This window comes from Phaseolus vulgaris, chromosome 9 (assembly GCF_051622355.1).
Source record: "Phaseolus vulgaris cultivar YP4 chromosome 9, ASM5162235v1, whole genome shotgun sequence".
Lineage (NCBI taxonomy): Eukaryota > Viridiplantae > Streptophyta > Magnoliopsida > Fabales > Fabaceae > Phaseolus > Phaseolus vulgaris.
In genome coordinates this window covers 37,750,595-37,773,900 of record NC_143506.1, presented here as the reverse complement: position 1 = coordinate 37,773,900, position 23,306 = coordinate 37,750,595, and the positions used below count along the sequence as shown (strand labels likewise).

Below are 23,306 nucleotides of genomic sequence, written 5' to 3'. Positions count from 1 at the left end.
TAACATAACTTGCCCCTACACACCTCAACACAAAACAAAGTTGCTGAGAGAAAGAATAGAACAATCATGGACATGGCGAGGAGCATGCTTAAAGCGAAAGGTATGCCAAATTATTTTTGGACTGAGGCCGTAACATGTGCGGTGTATTTGATAAACAAATCACTCACTCGGAGTGTTCCTAACACAACTCCGATTGAGGCATGGAGTGGATTCAAACCCAATGTGCAACACTTGAAGGTATTTGGGTCAATTACTTATGCTCATGTCCCCAAGGCAGCAAGATCGAAGTTGGATATAAGCATGGGGATACAAACTGTACAATCCAATGACAAAGAAGGTGATTGTTAGTCGTGATGTTACATTTGCCGAAGATGAGGAATGGCAATGGAATGCAGCAGCTGAAATAGATTTGAAAAAATGATATATTTAGGTTTTGAACGATGATATGGAAGATGAAGTCACTCTTGAAGCACCTGCAGTAACCTGAAGTTGTAATTCAACCTGAAGTTGCAACTCCAGTTGCAACTATGATGGAGCGACCAAGAAGGCAACAGCGACAACCTGTACATCTTCAAGATTGCGAAGTAAATCTTGATGATGAAGTTGATGACAATGGAGATTTAGTTCACTTTGCTTTTCTTGCAGAATCAAAACCTGTGAGACTTGTCGATGCCATTCAACACCCCAAATGGCAAAAGGATATGAATGAAGAATTGATGGCGATTGAGAAAAATAATATCATAACTCAAACTGAGAAGGTTGTTCCAAATCAGAATTAAGGGAGGATGTTGGTTATTCATATTTTATTATTATTAATTCTGATTTTATTACCCTTAAACTATTTTATCGTTATATTGCATTAATGGTTTAGAGGTCTGTTAGTATTCCTATTTTATAGCTTCCAGTAATTGTAATTTTATTATATATATGATTGAGGAAATCAAAATGAATAAGATTAGTTTTGCAATTTTGTGCAATTACGTTGAATCAGTTGCTACAACCTTTTGTCTTCTCTTATTTCCTTACATTAGTTCCTACATGTAAGACTTTGAATATGAACAAGAAAGAAATCTAAGATTTTAACAATCACTACAAGAAAATCATGAAATAGAAACTAATTTTAGAGACAAAAAATTATTAGTTGCTATAGTGACTAAATTAAAGACTATTTTAGAGACTAAAAAATGTTTTGGTTTCTATTATTGATAAATTATTTCTAAATTGATATCTAATTAATAACTAAGATTTTTGCTATCAAATTTAGAATCTAAATAATTAGTAGTTAAAATCTTAGTGGTTAATTAAATACCAATTTATAAACTATTTAAAGATAATAGAAACTAATTTAGAAACCAAAAGTTTTTTTAGTTTGTAAAATGATCTCTAATTTAGTCACTATAGTAACTAATTTTTTTTGTTTCTAAAATTGGTTTCTATTTCATGATTTTCTTGTAGTGAATTGATATAATTTAGTAACTAAAAATTGTTCAACTACGAATAAAAGTTAGGGATCATATTCAAGTTTATAGTTAAAAAAGATATTAATTAGAATATTTATGTTCAACAAGAAACAATATTGACAATATTTTATAACACCTCAAAAATTTATCACAATTTTGTTGAAGAGCTTGAAATTGAGAGTGGGGTATGGTAAAGGAAACACGTAAGAGAAGTTAAATCATGCATGCATGCACGTAAACGAATCACTTGTGTAATAATCACATTGCATAAACACTTTTTTCTAAATAAATTAAAAGTAAGGTAGATGTTATCATAATATATCTTATAAATATATTTTTACTTATTTTATACACTAAAAGTAATAATTATAAAACCAATTTTAAAAATAAAAAATAATTAATCACTAAATAATTAGTTAAGTTATATACTTAAAACATACTTTATTTTAATCTTTTTATAGATTAAAATATTCATTCATAAACATTGAATTATAGTTTTTTTTCTTGTAGTCGTATTATTATTACAAAGCTTTCAAATCAAATTTATAGTACTATGATCCAACAACTTTTTTAGTCATTAAATTATGTTTTAAAATATCTTTATCTTATAATTTTAAGAGATTGATCATTATTTTAATTTTGATCACCATGAACTGCACAATCAACTTAAACCCAAACCATTTTGATAAACTTGAAATACTAGCTATATAATAAATCAATAGAATCTACGACGTTTTGTAGTTCAGTAATGTTAAAAACGCTAATGGTTAGAAAATTGTTACATATAAAATACTCAATAATTTTATAAATGCTCCCAATTGTTGAATATGAGACAACATTTCCTAGAAAGTCACCATATATAGGGTCAAAAACACCTTTATACTAGTAGACTATCACAAAAAAAATAATTTAAAAAATAATAATAATAAGTCATTATATTAACTAAATTAAATATTATTTTAGATATTAAAAAAAAATATAAAGTATATTTTATTATTAATAAATAATTTTTAAATTGATATATAATTAGTTATCAATGTTTTAATACTTAAATAGCTATCCAGATTTTAACTATCAATTAGTTTAAATTCTAAAGTTGATTACTAAAACATTTTAGTTAATTAAATACTAATTTATAAACTATTTATTAATAATAAAAAATACTTTAAATATCAATTATTTTTTTAGTTTTCTAAAATAATATCTAATTTAGTTAAGTTAATGACTAATTATTTTTTGTCTTACAAATTAATTTCTATTTAATGATTTTTTTTATAGGAATTACTCTTCGCATGTATATGCTGCTAGAAATTTGAAGACATATTCAATAGGCACTAGAGCGACTAGCACTATAAAAATATCAAACACGAATAAAAACTGAAATTGACTTAAGTATTCTAACTAAAACTATTTTACTGTTATTACCAACCAAAAGTTGGAGCAGAGCCATAATGTGTAGCTATACAAAGATAACATTATGCTCCCTCTTTGCAAGTTCTGATTTTCATTAATTTTAGTTTAGTATGTGGCAACCTTTGACAACAAAGATGTCAAAATCCTTCATTTGGGTATCTGCTCTTTTGCCTTACATGTTCTTTCTATGGATTGGTTCTACTTCACCTTGCAACACATAAATCAAAATATAAAAAGAACTTGTATTGTATGTGACATTAGTCTATTAGTTGCACAGCTGCAATAGAAGGTATCTTGTCTCTCAGCTTCTGTGTTAAGGCAACACGAACTGTGGTAACCCCAGCTGCAGGTCCACTTAGCCGAACTTTCACAACATAATCATTCATCTCAACAAACTCTAGTATTCCTCCCCCAGTGCCAACAAGGTATGGTCTAATTTCAGAAAGAACCTGAAAAATGAACACTATTATAAGATTCAGAATTACAAATTACATGTTCTGATAGCCCTCTCTTCAATTATAGTTCTAGCCTTCAAGGTATCATAAATGTTTATTCTACTATCCAAGTGATTGAAGAATGAGACAAGTTATTTGGCCTAAAAAAGAAGCAAAGATTTCAACCAGCTTTGCATATTATACCTATCATTAAAGACAAGTATTTTAATCAGATTCACTAAGCTTTTACACCTAACATAAAATCCAAGAGTTGGAAATGCTATGAACTAAGCAATGCAAGAAGTTTTCCATACTTTTTCTACATTTTCTTCAGTTAACTCGAGACCTGTCTCAGTGTCCATTATCTGTTCCACTTCAAGGATTTCTGGTATCTTGTCCCTGAGGCGAGTTTCTATTCCCATTTTCAATGTCATAGTTGAGCTAGGACATGATCCACATGCCCCTTGTAACTTGAGGACAACAACAAGACCATCTATCTCATGTAATGCCACATTCCCTCCATCGGCCATCAAGCCAGGCCTTACCTCATCCAAAACCTTCTCCACATTATCTTCTGTCAGTGGCAGAGCACAGCTTGGGGAAACAACAAATCCTGCAACATAGGAATGTGAATGCCACAATCAACTATCTACTCACACACACCCTTTTGCAAGCTACTTTGCTGCATAATTGAAAATACTATAAAAAAAGCCCCATCATCAAATAACGTTGCTCACACTTTCAATAACTCATTTGGCAAATTCCATAACTCACAACACTAACCAACTTCAGATTTGTACCATGATAAATTTCCCAGAAAACATTGATGATATAAAATTCCAGTACTCAATTAGCATGATGTTTATGCAATAATCAATGCAATTATTCAAATTTCTAACTGATGAAGCTCTTGAATAATGAACTCACCGAGAGTAACCAGTACCTGCTTTGCTTAGGTGAGCAGGACCCGAGATAAGCCCAAAAAATTGCTTTATATTGATTTGGTGACCCCTGATAAAAATAGTGTCTTTTGAGGAAAATCCTCTGGTATTTGCCACTGGGTTCTAGAAAAACAAAAAATTGAGTGAGATACGAATTGATAAGTGCCCATTAACCAAAGTAAAGAATCCTAGTATAAAACAAAAAACATAGGAAATAAGAGGAAGAAAGAAGAAAGCAGAAAAGTACCTTAAGAGACAACAATCTGTGAGTTGGATAGAGCATTGCAATTGTTGTTGTTGCATTGAGGCTTTGAGTTATTGGGGTTGAAAGTGCAGCACCCAACATCTGAGTGAGTGGATAACACAGAAAAGTACCATAAGAATACGAGGAACAGCTGAAACTGAAATTATTTTGGTTTATATAAAATGTTGGATCATTTTTGTTTATGGATGAAGTTTAGTTTTGATAGTAGTAGCAGAGAAGGAGAAGGTGATAGCTAGCGTTTCTTGATTGGCTCAGATTGATTCTTTGAGATCATAAGAGAAAACTATATAATAAAGTCTGTGGCCACAACTCAACCATGCAACTCAAATTATCACGCCAAATTCTCCCCGCACCTCCGTACTTCTCCCAGCACCTCCACAGAGTCTGCAAAATGACCATTATATCCTTAATGGAAAATATTAAAGTAGCTCTACACCCCTTTCTTTTTCTCTACAAGAAAAATACATTTCAAATTATAGAATCTAGAAGGTATTGATGTAAAAATACCTTACAAATTCTATAATTTAGAATCTATTTTTTTTTAAATTACATTTTGGATACTATAATCCAAAAAGTATTTCTGAATTTTACTAGAAGGTATTTCTAGATTCGAGAAATACCTTATGGATTCTACAATCTGAAATATGTTTTTAAAAAAAATATATTTTGGATTGTAAAATTTGAAAGATATTTTTAGAATGCAGAAATACCTTATGAATTATACACTCTAAAATGTATATTTTTTTAGTGTTGAATGATCTTTTCACTTGATATATGGAGTTGAAAAGAAACTATGGAGGTGCAAAAAAAACATCCAACTATGTCTTACATCGGTTATGGATGGGTTTTGGCCCAAATATAATTAGAATATATGGGATTTCTTTTTACACTCTCATGGATTCCTTTTTGTATTTCTTTTTTCCATTCTTCCTACCTCGGTTGTTCACTCTTGTTCCGTACTGTTGTTCACCCATTGTCGCCGCCACCAATTGTGTCGACAGTGTCAAATTTTACAATCCAAAATTCAAAATAAATTTGAATCCAAAAATCACTTTCAAAATTGCAATTTAAAAGTATATTTAGATTATTTTATCCAAAAGTTATTCTTTTCAAAATCAATTCACTTCTAAATTATACAATCTAAAATAAAGTTATAAATCTAGAAGTAAATTACACAATTTGAAATTCTAAAAGTCTATTATGGTTTACGCAATTCAGAAATAATTTTTATAAGAAAATAATTTTCAGATTTTTCAATTCGAAATGATTTTAGAAAAAATGTATTTCAATGATCTTCTAGTGTTAAAAGAAGTTTTCTCCATCTCAAAAATCTGCAACATCCCCCCAAATTTTTCACTTCCTATAACAAGAGCAAAGTAGATATTTAATACATGGATGAGAATGCCAGGTGTAAGAAGAAATAGCCCAGAATAGTAATCAAATCCCAGGCCCAATACTGCAATTTTGGGATCGAATAGAGGTGGTTGTTATTCTCACCCTTTCTGCACCCCTTTTACAAAATTGTAATAAATTATTATTTTGGATATAATATTTTGTATCCCTTTAAAATGTGTAAAGTATATACAGGGAAAAGCATTTAATTCACTTAAGTAATTTTTTTAACAGTTTTAATTTAATGTCCGAATATTGATAAGACATTTATTTATGTTATAATGAGGTATGTGATAACAAACCCGTTCCATTTTAAAGTAACATTTTTAGAAAATCTTACTTTATGTAATTAACTTACTTAGTTCTCTTTTCTAAAGTTACTTATGTTTTTCATTCACATAAATATTTTTTTTTAGATGTTTTGATAGAAATATTTCGAAATGCTTTGAACCAAAATCACTCCAAGAAAATTAAATTTGATAACAAAAACTTTGGTTGCTAATTAGATATCAATTTAGAAATCATTTAATAATAATAGAAATTAATTTAGAAACCAATTTTTTTTTAGTTTCTAAAATAGTCTCTAATTTAGTCACTATAACAACTAATTATTTTTTATTTCTAAAAATTAATTTTTATTTCAGATTTTCTTGTAGTGAATGAATATTATATTTATATAATTATTTTAATAGAGTTATGGTCAATGTCAAGTTAGTTTATAGTATGCTTTTAATACTTTTATTGAAGTGTCAAGTTCAGATTCCATAACATTTTGTATTACATTTTCAAGCTATCAAATTTTCAAATTCTACATGAAATAATGATTCCTACAAAATATTATATTCGGGAAATATCATTTCAGGAATAAAAAAGGATTCTACATAGTAAACAAATTCTAAGGTAACATAGACTAAATAGTAAAAAAATGTTTGAAAATATAATACTTACTGTTTCGGATTTGTCAACGAATATCTCTCTCTTTAAAATTTAATGAGAATTAGCAAAAATTAACAGCCAATGGTGAAAAAAAGTTAAGATAAATGGATTTTAAGATCATTAATTTTCATTGAAAGTTTCTTATTAAAATTTATTGTAAATAAAAATATTATTTTTATACAAATCCTTCAAACTATCTTTTAAAAGTGAAAAATATTATTTTAATATAATTCCACAAATATAAATATTTTAACGTGAAAGCAATTATTTATATAAATAATTCTCTTTTATTTAAAAAAAAACTATATTTATAAGATTTACATTTCATTTGGAAGATGCTCTAAGAAGAATCCAAGTTGAAGTAATTTAAGTCCAATCAGTACAACATACGTATCTTCCTTGGGCAGGACATGGAGATTAGTTGAAACAAAATGTTTAAACGTACGAAAAAGGTTTTCAGAAATGCACCAAACCCTAAATTTTACTTCAAACAATGTCATGTTTCTCCACTCACCTACCTCATTAGTTGCATAACTTTTTGTAAGAAAGTCATTTATACTAATTTGTATGGTTAATTATGCTTCACACAATACAAGTACCACGAAATTGTACAAAACAAAGAAACCCTAATCATGGTATGGTTGATTAGGTTGTTTTGGAGTACATGGTTGAGATATATCTCTACTTAACATAGTAATCAAATATTATATATTTTGTTGAGAATATTGATTTCATATCTCTTTACTATTTTTTTTAAAGAGCAGTTGAAAGTTTGATTTTTTTTCCAGTCGGTATCGAATGAGTCAGTTTCAATCTCGGTGATCGATCGATTGACTGTGTCAAAACACATGTCAAGTCACTTAATAAATAATAGCAACAACAGTTACGATAGTCCTTTATGAATCATAATCACGTCCCAAATTATACGAAAAATATTTTTGATAAATCAGCTAAATATTGGTTAACTGAAACATATTAAAATATTTTGCACATATACCAACATACTGATATACACAATATATATATATATAGGTCCACTTGTCTAATATAGATACAATTTTCACTACAAGAAAATCATGAAATAGAAACCAATTTTTAGAGACCAAAATAATTAGTTGCAATAGTAACTAAATTAGAGACCATTCTAGAAACTAAAAAAAAATGGTTTCTAAATTAGTTTCTATTATTGTTAAATAGTTTATAAATTGGTATCTAATTAGCAACCAAGGTTTTAGAAACCAAATTTAGAAACTAAATAATTGGTAGTTAAAACCTTTGTTGCTAATTAGATACCAATTTAAAAACTATTTAAAAATAATAGAAACTAATTTAGAAACCAATTTTTTATTTAGTTTCTAAAATGGTCTCTAATTTAGTTACTATTGTAACTAATTATTTTAGTCTCTAAAAATTGGTTTCTATTTCATGATTTTATTGTAGTCTTTCATGTCCATGTTACATAATAAGTGTATTTATAAAAAAAAACATAGAATTGGAAACTATTTTTTGTTTAATCCTTAACTAAGATAAGAGGTTAGAAAAGAAGTTGTGTTAGTTAGAAATGAGAATTAGGGTTTTTTTTGGTGTTATGTGTGTGTGAAAGAGGCAGGTAGGTTGTGGAGCACTGACTTAAGCACAAAGGTCACTTCAAGTTAGCCACTAAACACACACACATTCACACTCTTTCCTTTGGTATTGTCACTAAGGTTGGCCACAAGAAGCAAGCAAGTGAAGTGAGTGAGATGCAATGCAAGCAAATGAATTATGCATTTTGTATGAAGCACAATATCTCTAAGGCCCACACATTGTGCCCTTGATTTGTAAGGGTAATCTTAGTCATGGAACAAGACTTGTAACTCATGAATATCTCCTTTTGACCAAGGAAAAAAGTAACCCTATCCTATCCGACCAAAAGAGATGTTCCCCCCACCCCTCCTTTTCATCTTCATTTTCCAAATCAATAATGCAACCCATCATAATACTATTATTATTTTTTAACCTAATCTCATTTTACTCTTTCATCTATATGCTCCAATGTGGAATCAAAAGGAAGCCTATGATTAGACACCAACATGGAGATTTTTAATTTTAGTTTTTTGTCTCTCTAGTTGTCTTTCTCCTCTTCAAAATTTCATGTATATGCCATCACCTACCTCTTTTCATTTATGGCTACATATGCTATAGGTAGTTGTGTTAAATCTTTTTATATCAACAAAGTTCAACATAATTGAGTTTTGTCCCAAAACAATTCAATTCAGAAAACAATTACAGGGCCAAAACAAAATTAAATTTTGCTTATATATTAATATCAATATAATATAATTATAGATATTTATAAATATATCAAATTATGTTTTTAAATAATATTATAAAATAGTTATTTTATTAATTAAAAATTTAAAAATTGTGTATATATTATAAAAATATATAAGCTTGTAAATAGTGTTTCAATAAATAAAAACATAAAGCTTTTGTGAAAAGTTCTTAATGTATTTATTTGTTGGGTTGTTGTTTTTTTTTTGTCTATTGTACGGAAAGTTCAAAATAATACACTTGAAAAAACAATTATGCTAACAAGTGAATTAATTGATAGTTTTTCATAAAAGTTTTACTGTTTCTAGTTTAGAAAATCTCTTCACAAATATTATAGAGTATGAATATTGAAGATAATAGTTAAGATTAAAAAAAACAATCTTAAAAGACTTCACAAACAAACAAGACCAATTATTTCACCAACTTTTCATATTTTTTCCCAATTTGGAGACATATATAGAAAGATTTTACTAAATCTTGGGTTTGAAAAAAAAAACTTCATTATCAAACCCCTTAACATGTTAAATTAATATTAAAACTTGGATTACCAAAAGAACTAATGAGGAAAAAAAAGGGTAATTTTTTTGCTTGCATTTTCATGAAGAAAGCATCCTTGAATCTTAATAAACATTCCTTGCCCCCTCTAACCTCAATGGATCTATTCACCAAACACATGGACAGATTGTTTGGAGAAATTTTATTTTCTCACAATCTTAAATAAACAGATTCCTTAAGAACAAAAGAACAATGCAATCAAACCTTCAGATTCTTGTCTGTTGTTCCCTTCTTTCTAAATCACAATCCAATCCTCACTCAATGCTTCCTCCATGTGGTCATAAAACAACACCAACTTTATTGTGGATCTTTGCAAGTCCAATAACATAATTACTTTTAAATGGTAACAATTTCACCCCCCTCTCCCCAAAGAAAAAGAACACCACCCATTCATTTCCAATGCCAAAAAAAATGAAATAAAAAAAGAAAGATTGGTAGCTTAATTAAGGTTCATGACCTAATGGAAATGCACTACCCCTTTCCCCATGGAATTTTGTACTAGAATTTAAATTAAATTGTTTTCGAACGGGTTGAAGTAAAGAGAATGATTGTTGACTTCTTCCTCTTCTCGAAACAATCCGTGTTCTCCTTTAGTTGGTCTAGTCCTTGTCTTCGTGAACTTTAAATTTGAATGGTACCTGCAAAAGACACCCCAATGCTTAAGTGAGATTTCGATGTTCGGCATTCAGTACTATTAGTACTGGATGATGACGTACCTAATTCTTGAAATTTATACTTATTTATATGATCATCATAAATCCTTTATTATTGGGCCGGATTACAGATTTAGATCGTATTACCTAATATTTGACCACTAATTAGTTTTATTAATCTTTTATTTAGAAATAATGATTTTGATGGTATAATCTTAACCAAATACTGAACTCCCAAATATCATACTAACCCGATTGATTCAAAAATGATCAAAGAGTAGCCAATACTTTGAATGGAAAAAAAAATGTGAGCCAGTCTGTGAAAGAAAAGAGTGTCCTTGTATATGTTCCTGATTTGATATTTTATGACAGAATGAGGAATGACAAGGAAAGATACAAATGTTATTATTATTGTATAGAATAATTTTGTGAACAATAATTGAGGATTAGGATTTATAGAAGATTAAGAAGAGAGAGTAGAATAATGTGAATGCAAGCAATGGAATAACGTGGTGATGAGGATATTATTATAAATGAAGAGAAGGTATTGGATCCGGAGAAGATAAGCCTTCATCCCAAAATGAAGAGATTCCTTTTGTCCTTTAAATATCAATTTCTATCTTCTTATTTTAATATTTCTTGGTGGGGAAGTCGTAACCAGAATCTGATGCATTGAATGTGGAGGCTGAATTGGATCCAAGCTTTTATTTTTTTTATTTTTTATTTTTTTGCTAATTATATTTTTACCTGTGTTCCTTCATGAACCAACCTGTGTGATTCCTTTCCCTATCTTTTTTTATTTCATATAAATATATTCTATAAAATATCTTTTAGGTGGCTTGTGTCACACTAGAATTAGATTAGCTCAAACAAAACCTAAACAAGGTTGCTTTTCTGTCATGGAGATTTTAGACACCACAAAATCAATAGTGTTTTGACTTTCCCATTACAAATTTCACATGATTTTGAACTTTAGAACTCCCTCCATGTTAGGCACGTACCAAATCTGGTTATACTACTACTTACTCTATTTTCTAATGGCACCAATGAATTTAGAAGGGGCTTCTCATCTTCAACAAAGGTAAAAGATTAAAGGGTAATTATGATAGTTTAGAATTCGAGTTAATGATTAGCATATAATTAACCAATAAAAACTATTCTTAGTATGATGATTTCAAGTTATTTTTTCTTAAAATGGTATATCTATCAGATGTTATTTTGAATGTTGGATATTAAAAATCCTTAATCAACAAAAGATAATGATTTTGATTTTTCATAATATAAATGGATATAAATCTTATCTTATAAGTCAATTTTATAAAATTGAACTAGGTTTAAAAGTAAACTTTTTAAGATAATATCAGAATCATTTAAAGTTTATTTTAACGAAAATTTGTTAAATTTATTGTGTTACCCACTATCAAATTACTCATAAATATATAGTCTCACATGCGAGTTGAAAGATTTCAACGTGAAGATCCAATATAATTAAAGACTTTTTAGTATATAAGTGAATGCAAATCTTTTTTGTAAAATGGTGAACCATTAGAATTGTTTCAGAGTAAATAATTTGAAAACATTATTGCTTAACAAAAATTATTATTATTATTATTATTATTATTATTATTATATATATGGTGATTTTTACAATAAAAAATATTTTAAAAGTCATACCTATAATAATTTCTAACTATCTGACAATATAAAAGTTTTTTAAATTAATAAAACATAAAAAAATTAAATTCATTGCTTAATTCTTTTTTAATATCATGCTTGATCACAGTCAATAATTTTAACATTTTTTTACTTCAATAATACAGTTACTTGAAAACTTATAATGAATCTTAAAAAATAATTTAAATATTTATTTACATTTTTAATGAACTTCACAAGAAAATATATTTTAGTATTTAACAAAAGTTTTCTTCCATATGCCTTTCACCTCAAAATATTTAAAGCAAAACTATACAAAAATACTCCATATATTAATAATAACTCCTATTAAAGAAATATGGAAAAAAATGTTGAATAATATTATTATATAATTCTTCGTCAGATTTGAAAACATATAAATAAACACATTTTTTCTCCATGATTTAACAAAAGGTCTGATATTGGATACTTTTAAAGTCTTTTCTGTTTGTTTTTATCTAGATTCCTTATTTTATGTATTTAATTTAAAAAAATAATTTATTTGATTTATTTAAGTTAATCCGACTCTATTTATTTTATTAGGAAGGTAGTGACAAACTTTTAAAAAGAATATTTATTTATTTTTATAAATTTTATATATTAATGGAATGATTCCTAAAATAATTTTATTTATTTATTTTTTATTGTGATAGAAAAAAAAACCTCTCCATGAACAGTAAATTGTGATCTGTGGAAGGTGATCCTATAATTCCAAAGATGATAAGTGAGTTTAATTTAATGTATGCTTTTGTTTGAAATACAGGTTGGCCTCTATTAAATATATATATATAATAAAGGTATGATTCTGATGGGATCCCTTTTATCTGAAGTAATGTATGTGGTCATTGGGCACTGTGATGAATGAGATGAAAAGAAAAGGTGACTTTAACTTAGCATGCTTAAGCAAAAAGCTCATTCTTGAGTCAATTGCTTCTTTAATGAACCAAACCAAGAGGCATAACAGTGAAGCCACATGAAAAAAATCTTAACTAATCATCCCAAAACATGTCAAATCAGAAAGTGAACATTAGATCTTCTGCACTCTGGTTGGAACTTGGACACAACATCATGATAAGAGTAGTACAATCAACATTTTCAAAGGTTGGGTGAGTGACAATTGTCACCTCCACAATCTCTTCTGACCCCACATCACCATTTTTTTCTCCTCACACCTTATCAACAAAGCATCCATGTCAGAAGGAGGGATTCACTCTCACCCTTCTTCACCATCACTCCTCTTATATTACATATTATTATATACCAAAGGGGCACACATTTGTTGAAATTTTTTGAACAACCAATTTGAAGGACCAATCATGCATAAAGTTACTTTTTTTACTCAGTGTGGGGCCATAAGGTTGTGTTAATATGCTACATTTTTTTTTGATCCTACTAAAGATTTTTCTTTTGTGATGGGGTTTTCTAATTAGATTTTGTGACACTTTTGATTGGTTAAATTAGGGGGGTTTGTTTCCTCAACTATATTCTATAATTGAGCTATGTGGGTGGGGCACATAGGAGATTGACAAGGAACATTCTAAATATCAAATTGGTTCATAATTAAGTTTTCTTTTTTTTTTGGGTTTATGGAAAGTGCCAAAACCTGAAGCAATTATGAATGGTGAAGTAAGTTAGATGGTAGGAAGTGAAGAGGGAAAGGGTTTTATGTGAGTAGTCATTATGCACTTATTTGGATTTAGAATGTTGAAACAATATGTTTTGTTTGAGTGGGATGATCTCATCATCTTATGAATGACCTAGAAAATATTATAAACAACATGAGTGCTAACTTTGTATTTATATTTATAATAACTAGTTTGGATTATTTTTTTATCAGAAAAAAAAAATTAAACTAAAAGGAGTTCTTGTATAAGTTAATTCGTAGTAACTTTCTTGCTTATACTTTCTTCAAATTTTTATTTTTCATCTGTGTATGACTTAATTTTAACCTGCCTAAAATTATCTTTAATATATTGTTTAAGTTCGTAAATATTTTAGAAAATTTTGTCTGAAATTATTTTTAATGTATTGTTTTAATCTGTAAATATTTTCATTTTTCTTTTTAGTTCTCTATTATTCTTGATTTATGAACTTTTGTATTTTAATATATTTTATTTTTGTCTACATTTAATGTTAAAGATCCCACATCGACTAGATATTAGAATCTTTCTATAGGTGGGTGCAAACCTTATCTCATAAGTTGGTTTTATGGGGGTTACGTTAGGCTTAAAGTTCACTTCTTAATATATTATCATAACCATTTTGATCTTATCCTATCAAGTGTTTTTGGATTTATAAAAAAAGTAAATTGTATTAATGTTATTTTCTGAAATTATAGTTCATCATAACAATTACTACAAAAAAAATCATTAAATAAAAACTAATCTTAGAGACCAAAATAATTAGTTATTATTTAATTAAATTATAGACCATTTTATAAACTAAAAATATTATTGGTATCTAAAGTAGTTTCTGAAGTAGTTTATGTTATTAATGTAGAGACTAATTTAAAATCTAAAATAGTAGTAGTTAAAACTTAGGTAGCTAATTTAGATACCAATTTAAAAACCATTTTATAAATTTTTATTAATAATATAAACCAATTTAGATATGAATAAGTTTGTAGTCTCTAAATTAGTATCTAATTTAGTTAATATAATGACTAATTATTTTTTGTATCTAAATTTGGTTACTTGTAGTGAATTATAATAATTATCTTTAAAATTAGTATTATACATAAATGCTAATAATATAATAATAAAGTGATATATATATATTAAGTATTCCTATATTTAAATTATTGGTGTCTAAATTAACTTATATTGTTAAAAATAATAGAAATTAGCAGCTAATTAAATACCAACTTTAGAATATAAAGTAATTAGTAACAAAAATTATAGTAGTTAATTAAATACCAATTTATAAATTTTATGAATAATAAAAACTACTTTATATACTAATAAACTTTTTATCTTTAAAATAGTATCTAATTTAGTTAATATAGTGACTAATTATTTTTTATCTCTTTAAAATTGATTTCTATTTGTAGTAATTCTTAAAAAAGAAAATTACCAAAGAAGCTCAATGTCATATTATTTACTAGACTAGAACCTATTTTTTCTGAAATATGCCTTAAAATATTCCTAAATAAACTTAACGTATATTATCTATTAAATTAGACTTCTTTTTAAACTGTTTAGGGGTTAGAAATTAGTATTAGAAAGTCAAATTGTAGTCTTCAATGGTCCCCCTCATAGCTGGAAAATCGACGAATTTAGTAAAAACAATTCTGGCTTGATTTTTCACTTTTTTTAATAAAAACAAAAAAAATTTAAAAGATTAATTAATTAAAATAATTAATAAAACAATATTTTTTATTTAAATTATTTTTTCTTTTTGAAATTTTTATTAAAAAAAACACCATTTCAATTAGTTGTTCTGTATGAAAAAGGAGAAACGACTACTAGAATTCTACTCATCAGAAATCAAATTCTCATCTTACACAATAAATCATATAATTTAAAATTAACTACCATCATGTACTATTTGGAGATTTTTTTTTCTCAAAGTATACTAATTTAGAAAAAAAAATTACATCAAAAACCTCATTTCTAATAGAAATCTTAATATAATAATATTTTTTTATATATTATTTATCTTATTATTATTTTTCTTAGTATATATTTTTCAACATACTTCAATTGGTATCTTACTTAAAGAAGAATATCCTATAAAGTATCATTAAAGTATCATTAGATAAAATAAGATAAGTTATAAATTTTGAAACTCATGACATTAAAGCACACTTTAGAGTAATAATTTCCTCATTTTTATAAATAAATAAAAATATCGATAATTTGACATCCACATATATGTGATGTATATTAACTTTACATTTTAATAAATTATTAATTTATTATAATATAATATTATATTTTTTAAAAAAAAAGTTGTATATAGTGATGTGAAAAAAGGTATTTTTGAAGAAAAAAAAAGAGAAGAAAGTAATGGTGGTGTGTGGGTCTAGTTTGCTAAGGGTGTGTGCCTTTGTTAGGGTACAACGCGTGCCTTTGGCGACCCAATGAAGAAGCAGCTCCAACTTCAACCCTATAACTATAGCCTTTATGCTTCCATTATCTTATCCCAAATCACACAACCCTACACATTTTTCCCTTAGTGTTCTTACAACATGGACCACTTTACAAACCCTAATTACTTCACTCCTTTTTTCACACTTTTTTAATTACAACATCTTTTTTTTCTTCAAAATTTCCCACTTTTCACACACTTCTCTGTCTAGCCACAACTATTTCTCACATATCCTAGGGCTTCAGAGTAATATCAAACTACTATTAATTAAATCAATTTAACACTAAAATACTAAAATACAATATTAGAGATCCAAGTATACAAAATTTCAAAAGAAAAAAAAAACTTAAAATTAATTTGTATCTAAACTAATTTTTAAAAGTTAAGTGATTCATGGTTAACGTTCTGACCAAGTTTGGAGGTTTTTGTATGATTTAGTACAGGTTTTTTACTTTCGTAGTTTTCTTGGAGGTTTGGTTTGATATTTATGATTCTTGGGTGTTTGTTTTACTTTTTCTTGTTAGTAAAGATCCTATTCAGTTGTTGGAGAAGGATGTAGGATGATATTTATTTTGTCTTATTTTGTAAGAACGTGTCTCCTTTGAAAGATGATGTATTCGTATTTTGATATGATCATGTCTATATCAGTTTTATCATGTCTATATCACTTTGATTGATGTTTTATAGAGTATGTTGAATCCCCAATTGGTTTGACGTTAAGAAGTTTAGTGTTGAATTTTTTTATAAGGATTAAAAGACTCATAAATTGTTTCATGTTATTTTATTTATTATTTACTGATAAAAAAAATTTAACATTCTTTCTTCTCCTCGTATGTATAAGTGGTGGTTGTGAACTAAACATAAAAACTATATAAATTATATGTTTTAGATTATACATGCTTGACTTGTCTAAGTTTAAGTAGACAGATTATTTTATCTAGAATTTTTCATCATATAAACTTAATATATCATTTATTTAATAAGAAAAAAAAAACAATAAATTAGAAATATTAGGACTATTCTAATCCGTGTAAAAAAATCTTACGATATAGTTTTATATAAGCTAACTAGTCATTATATCATATACATAACATTATTTAATTATAATTTTGAGAAATTATTTAAAATATTTAATATTTTGAGACGAAGAAGATTTCTGTACGGAATATAATACTCCTCAGGAATACATTTTTATATTTCACAAATACACAAAGTAGTTATATTATTGGTATAAAACATGCAATAGTTTTAAACGATGATTAGTTTTGTTTTCTGGAAAACTTGATTAGCTTTTATAATAGAATTTCCATTTTAATAAAGTTTTTTATTCAAAAAATTTAAACCCGAATTAGGATGAACAAAATCAACACCACTTTAATTAAAAACACCAAATTTCCCCTCTTTAAAAAAAGTAAACTCTTTTTTTTTAAATCTAACCAAACTAATAAAATAATGGGTATTTATTTATTTATTATATAACCAAATTCATGACATCATATATATTGAAGGTATGATTTCATGTTTATGCATGTATAATTCTTGAACTTTGATTTTGACATTAGTTTTTCTTTTTGATTCCTTAGACTCCCATGGTGATTGGTCACAGGAATAGGTGTTTCTCGTATTACACAATTTTCCTAGAAAATGACAAGATGTACACATAGTTAATAACATCATGAATCGTCCAAGAAAATAGATAGTGATATGATTGAGATATTTTGAGGGTTTTGGTGTGTTGTTTGTGCAACAATGCATGATTGAATTGTGTTTGTGTTTGTGTTTGGTGTTGTTGATTGTTAGGTCCATTGATCATGTGGATGCTTCACGTGGCCAACCTAGACACATCAAGTTCCTAATATTATTATAATCTTTCTTCTTCCAATCATCTAATTAGGGTTACATGTTCAACAATCCCAAGAATTGGAGAATAAAGGTTTGACATATATAAAAGGTACCATACATATATCAAGTGAACATGTTCAAAGAATCATATGCCAAATCATGATGTCAATTTATTTTTTATAGGGGTTTCAACATTCTGTATAAGAGTTTAGGTTTAGGATTCGAACATCCTAAAATATTTTGTTTTATTTTATTTATTTTTTACAGATAAAAATACATTAATTCATTTTAATACTTTTTATCAAAACAGGATGAAATATATTCTCTTTTTAAAAGATTGCAAACAAAATATAATTATAATTTGATTATTAGATTATCTAATGATAAACACTTTATTTGTTTACATATTATGAGATGATTTATTTAGTTAAAATATCATATTCGATTTTATGTTTAGTAGACATTTTTACTGAGAGACAATCACTATAAGAAAATTATTAAATAGAAATCATTTTTAAAAATTAAAAATAATTAGTTGTTATATTTACTAAATTATATACTATTTTAGAGATTAAAAAAAAGTTTTGGTTTCTAAATTAGTTTCTATTATTGATAAATAGTTTCTAAATTGGTATATAATTAGCTTCCAAGGTTTTTGCTACTTAATTTTGAATATAGATAATTGGTAGTTAAAACTTTGGTAGTTAATTAGATACCAATTTAGAAACTATTTATCAATAATAGAAACTAATTTAGAAACCATTTTAATCTCTAAACTAGTATCTAATTTAGTCAATATAACAACTAATTATTTTTTTATCTCTAAAATTAGTTTATATTTAATGATTTTCTTGTAGTGAATAATCATATGTACTACAAATAAAAATTAAGTTTTATTTGGACAAGTTTTTCTTAAATGATTTATAGATAAAAATAAAATAAAATAATTAAAATTAACTTCTTTAGTTTACTTACAAGTTAATAATAAAAAAAATTGAAAAAAAAAATTAATGAGAGATTTTTTTTCAAAAGTATTTTATATATTTAATTTTAACTTATGAAGAAAATGTGTTTTTTCTTTCTTAAAAATATTCTTACACGTATATTCTTAGTTTCTAACTAATTAGTTTATCATGATAAAAAAAATCTAATTATTTTATATTGTATCAAAGTAAGTCAATATCAAATCTGAAAAATGTGTCTTTTCTTTTTGTAATAAAGGAAGAAATTAAAAGATTATTTGACTTTTGGATAGAAAGAAATAAACACGAATGAGGACTTCCTTTTTAAGAAAAGTAGTTAACTTTCCTAATATATTAATATTCTTTATTAATTCGTCAAAAACAATTATCTATGAAGTAATTGATATTTTATTTTTTAAATATTATGAATAAGTATTTTTAGGGCCTAAAAAGAAGACTTTAATCATGAAGCTAAGAGTCTTCATTTGAAAAGTATGTTATTTCAATTGCAATTAAAGTAACATGGGATTGAAGATATAGAATTAATAACTAATTAATCATCGATCAATACCTTTGACCGGTTTAATCATATGAAATTTTCTTCAAATATCACTTACTAAAGGAATTAATTTGTTTTTAAATATCACTTATAAAAAAATGAGTTTTTACAATCATAACTAAATGAAAAAGGAACACATCAATCCTCTGCCATTAGAGATATCTTAATAAAAATTAATATTATATATTTTTCTTTTATATTATTGATCTTTGTTAAAATGTCAAATTTTGTTTGCAAAGAAACTGTAAAGATTTCAGAGAGACTTTTATGAGATATCTTAATAAAAATTAATATTATATATTTTTCTTTTATATTATTGATCTTTGTTAAAATGCCAAATTTTGTTTGCAAAGAAACTGTAAAGATTTCAGAGAGATTTTTATGGGATTGGGAGCATCAAAATAGGAAAATAGCATGGTGAATTGGAAAGTAATATGCAAACTTAAACATGTAGGTGATTTAGGTATTAAAGACTTGAAATTTTTTAATAGAGTTTTAATGGGTAAGTTGGTTTGGAGTTTAGGTATGAAGAGAATGAATTGTACATATACATTTTAAAATCAAAGTATGACGAATGGCGTTCATTATTAGATTGCAAGGATAGTGTGGAGGAGTCTTTATGGTGGAGGGATTTTAGGAAAGTTTGTAACAATAAAGAAAGAGGGAAATAGTTCATGGATAGAATAATATGAAAATTTCAAATTGGAAATAAGAATCTATTTTGGATTGATAGTTAGATGATAGATCTCTTTGAGACAAATATGCTAGAATGTATGCTAATTCTGAGCAAAAAGGGTTAATGCTAACCGAGATGGGAGTGTGGCAAGATGATCAATGAACTTGGAAATTTAAGTGAAGAATGGAATGATTTGTGTGGGAGGAACCTTTGGTGGATGAAATACTACACAAGGTTAAATATATTAAATTACAAAGTCATGAAGTGGATGAATGGAGGTGTAATAGGATAAAAGAGAAGTAAGTAGTGTAAAATCAACATATTCAACAATGCAAAGTAACCTAGCACTACCCTTAGTTTTGTCATGTAGTTGGGTGTTGTTTCAAAATAAAGTACCTACTTTGGATAACTTAGTCTATAGAGGTATCCTCCTTGATAAATGTGTGACAATTTTCAATAATCTATCAACAATTTGTTATTTACTTGTCAGGTAGCTAGTCAAATTTGTAATTTGTGTGACAACTGGTTAGGGATTACATCAGTGCATCATAGTAATGCTAAAATACACTATTTAGGATTTGGACACATAATCCTTGATAGAAAATGTAATCAAATCACTACTAAAAAATTATTAAATAGAAACCAATTTTATAGACTAAAAATAATTAGTTGCTATATAGACTAAATTAGATTTTATTTTAGAGACTAAAAAAGTTATTATTTTCTAAATTAGTTTCTATTATTGATAAATAGTTTCTAAATTGGTATCTAATTATCTACCAAGGTTTTAACTACCAATTATTTATATTCTAAATTTGGTAGCAAAAACCTTGGTGGCTAATTAGGTACCAATTTAGAAATTATTTATCCATGATAGAAACTAATTTAGAAACCTATAATTTTTTTAGTCTCTAAAGTGATATCTAATTTAGTCAATATAACAACTAATTATTTTTTGTCTCTAAAATTAGTTTCTTCTAATGATTTTCATGTAGCGAATATGAAAAATTGTGTAAATTGTTGTTGTGTAAATTATTTGGACCCATAGAAATGACGTTATTTTTAACAATCACATATGAACTTAAAATCTATATGATAATTTCAAATAAAATTTTGGACATGGTAACTAACAATTGACATAGTTTTTAACTCTATCATTAATATTTATGAAATTTTCATACTATTATCAATCAACCATATTTATACTTTTTTTAATTTATTTTTGAAAATATTTTAACATTCTTGTTCACATTAAACTTTTTTTTACCATATTAAAAAAATATGATGATTTATTTCAATAGTTTTTTTTTTACTATAAATATCCAGAAGGTCTAAAGTTTTGAACTAAGGACACGAAAATACATAAACGAACAATATATTTAATCTATTAATTTTATATATTTTAATTTATGAAGACAGAAGCACATGAAATTTTTTAAAATAAAAAATAAATTACTGAAACTTTAGTAAAAGAATAACCATATTTATCGTTAATTTAGTTATATCATACAAAGGATGGTATAGAGATATAGTAAATTTGAGCATGAAGCAAAACATAAAGTTGGACTATTGATTTGATTAAATTAAACTATGAGTTTAAATTAAACAAAAAGGTATATTTTAATAAAATATAATATAAGTTTATTTATTATTTTCAGATTAAATATTAATAACTAATAAATAACTTACATAATACTTGATCGATTATAACTAATATATGTAATCAATTGTAGATAACAGTTGTAATTCAGCACGCGTGTGCATTGTTTTGTGTGTAAGTAAATGTTAAAGCCAAACTTAGGAACAGTGTTTGTGTGCGAACTACAAAACAAAACACACACAAAAATATATAAATATATTTAAATACCAAAATGTATGCATTTCTTAATCATGAGAACACACACATGGATCTCTGTGCCCATTATTTTCGGCATCACAGTTTTGGATTCTTAAAAACAACTTTCCATTTCCATCTATTCATCCCAAATCACACCAAGAAAAAATAACATAAACAAACAACACAATCCAACAAAATTACAACTTTTACAATTATCATCTTCAAAACTCAATACAATAATCACTAAAATAGACACTATACTGCTCGCTACCAAATGAAGGCTAAAGTTCTCAATATTCGATTTGTGTCTATTCACATGACAAAATCTATTAAATTCAGTAAAAGATTGATAAGTAGTTAAATATTATGTAATATGTTTTTAATTATCAACAGTTAATCCGACTTAATAATAATAAATCCATATTAATTATATAAATAGTCATGAAATTTGAGAAAAAATTATTACAAGAAAATTATGAAATAGAAACTAATTTTTAGAAACAAAAATTAGAGATCATTTTCAAAACTAGAAAAATTTGATTTATAAATTAGTTTCTATTATTATTAAATGGTTTTTAAATTGGTGTCTAATTAACTATCAAGGTTTTTGTTACCAATTATTTAGTTTCTAAATTTGATAGCAAAAAGCTGGTTGCTAATTAGACATCAATTTAAAAATCATTCAACAATAATAAAAACTAATTTAGAAACCAAAATTTTTTTAGTCTTTAAATTTGTCTCTAATTTAGTCACTATAGCAACTAATTATTTTTTTATCTCAACATTAGTTTATAACAATTAATTATTTTTTTATCTAAAAATTAATTTATATTTCATAATTTTTTTGTAGTGAAATTCACAGTAATTATACTAAATAAAAAAAACTTACTTGAAATCTTGATCGAAAACTTACTGGTAGTGAAAAATAGTGATGAGAGTCAAGGAAAAGTTTTTTGACGATATCATCCCGATAGAAGACTTAGACACAATGGAAAAAAGAGTAATAAAAGTAATTGAAGAAGAGATTGTTGTTTAATAAAAGTAAAAAAAAAAAAGGAAAGTAACTAAAAAAAAGAAGAAGGTAATAATTTTTACAGTAGTATAAGAAAAACTATGGAGATTAATAAACTATAGGGCATGAACATTATTTTTTTTACAGAATCATTCCTTTATTTTTTCTTAAACCTGTGCACTATAGAGATTTTTTGAACATTTTATAAAAGTTCCTAGAGAGAAGTATTTTGACCTTGACCTGTGAGGGGAAATGATCCATTGGGTGGGAAGAAG

General features: G+C 26.3%; 1 protein-coding gene across 2 annotated transcripts; it reads right to left on the bottom strand.

The window, feature by feature from the left end:
* Positions 1-2,947: 2,947 nt before the first annotated feature.
* On the bottom strand, positions 2,948-4,814 carry LOC137821044 (nifU-like protein 3, chloroplastic). 2 transcript variants are annotated; one of them, XM_068625456.2, is made up of 4 exons: positions 4,496-4,814; positions 4,251-4,371; positions 3,622-3,920; positions 2,948-3,322 (listed from the first exon to the last, which is right to left on the bottom strand). In XM_068625456.2, exons 1-4 carry the CDS (start codon positions 4,592-4,594, stop codon positions 3,131-3,133), a joined length of 711 nt encoding a protein of 236 aa, XP_068481557.2. In that variant the 5' UTR covers positions 4,595-4,814; the 3' UTR covers positions 2,948-3,130. The 2 variants fall into 2 exon arrangements, with proteins under 2 accessions (XP_068481557.2, XP_090151311.1); XM_090295185.1 differs by lacking the exon at positions 4,496-4,814 and having other exon boundaries at positions 4,235-4,371.
* Between the last annotated feature and the right edge of the window lie 18,492 nt (positions 4,815-23,306).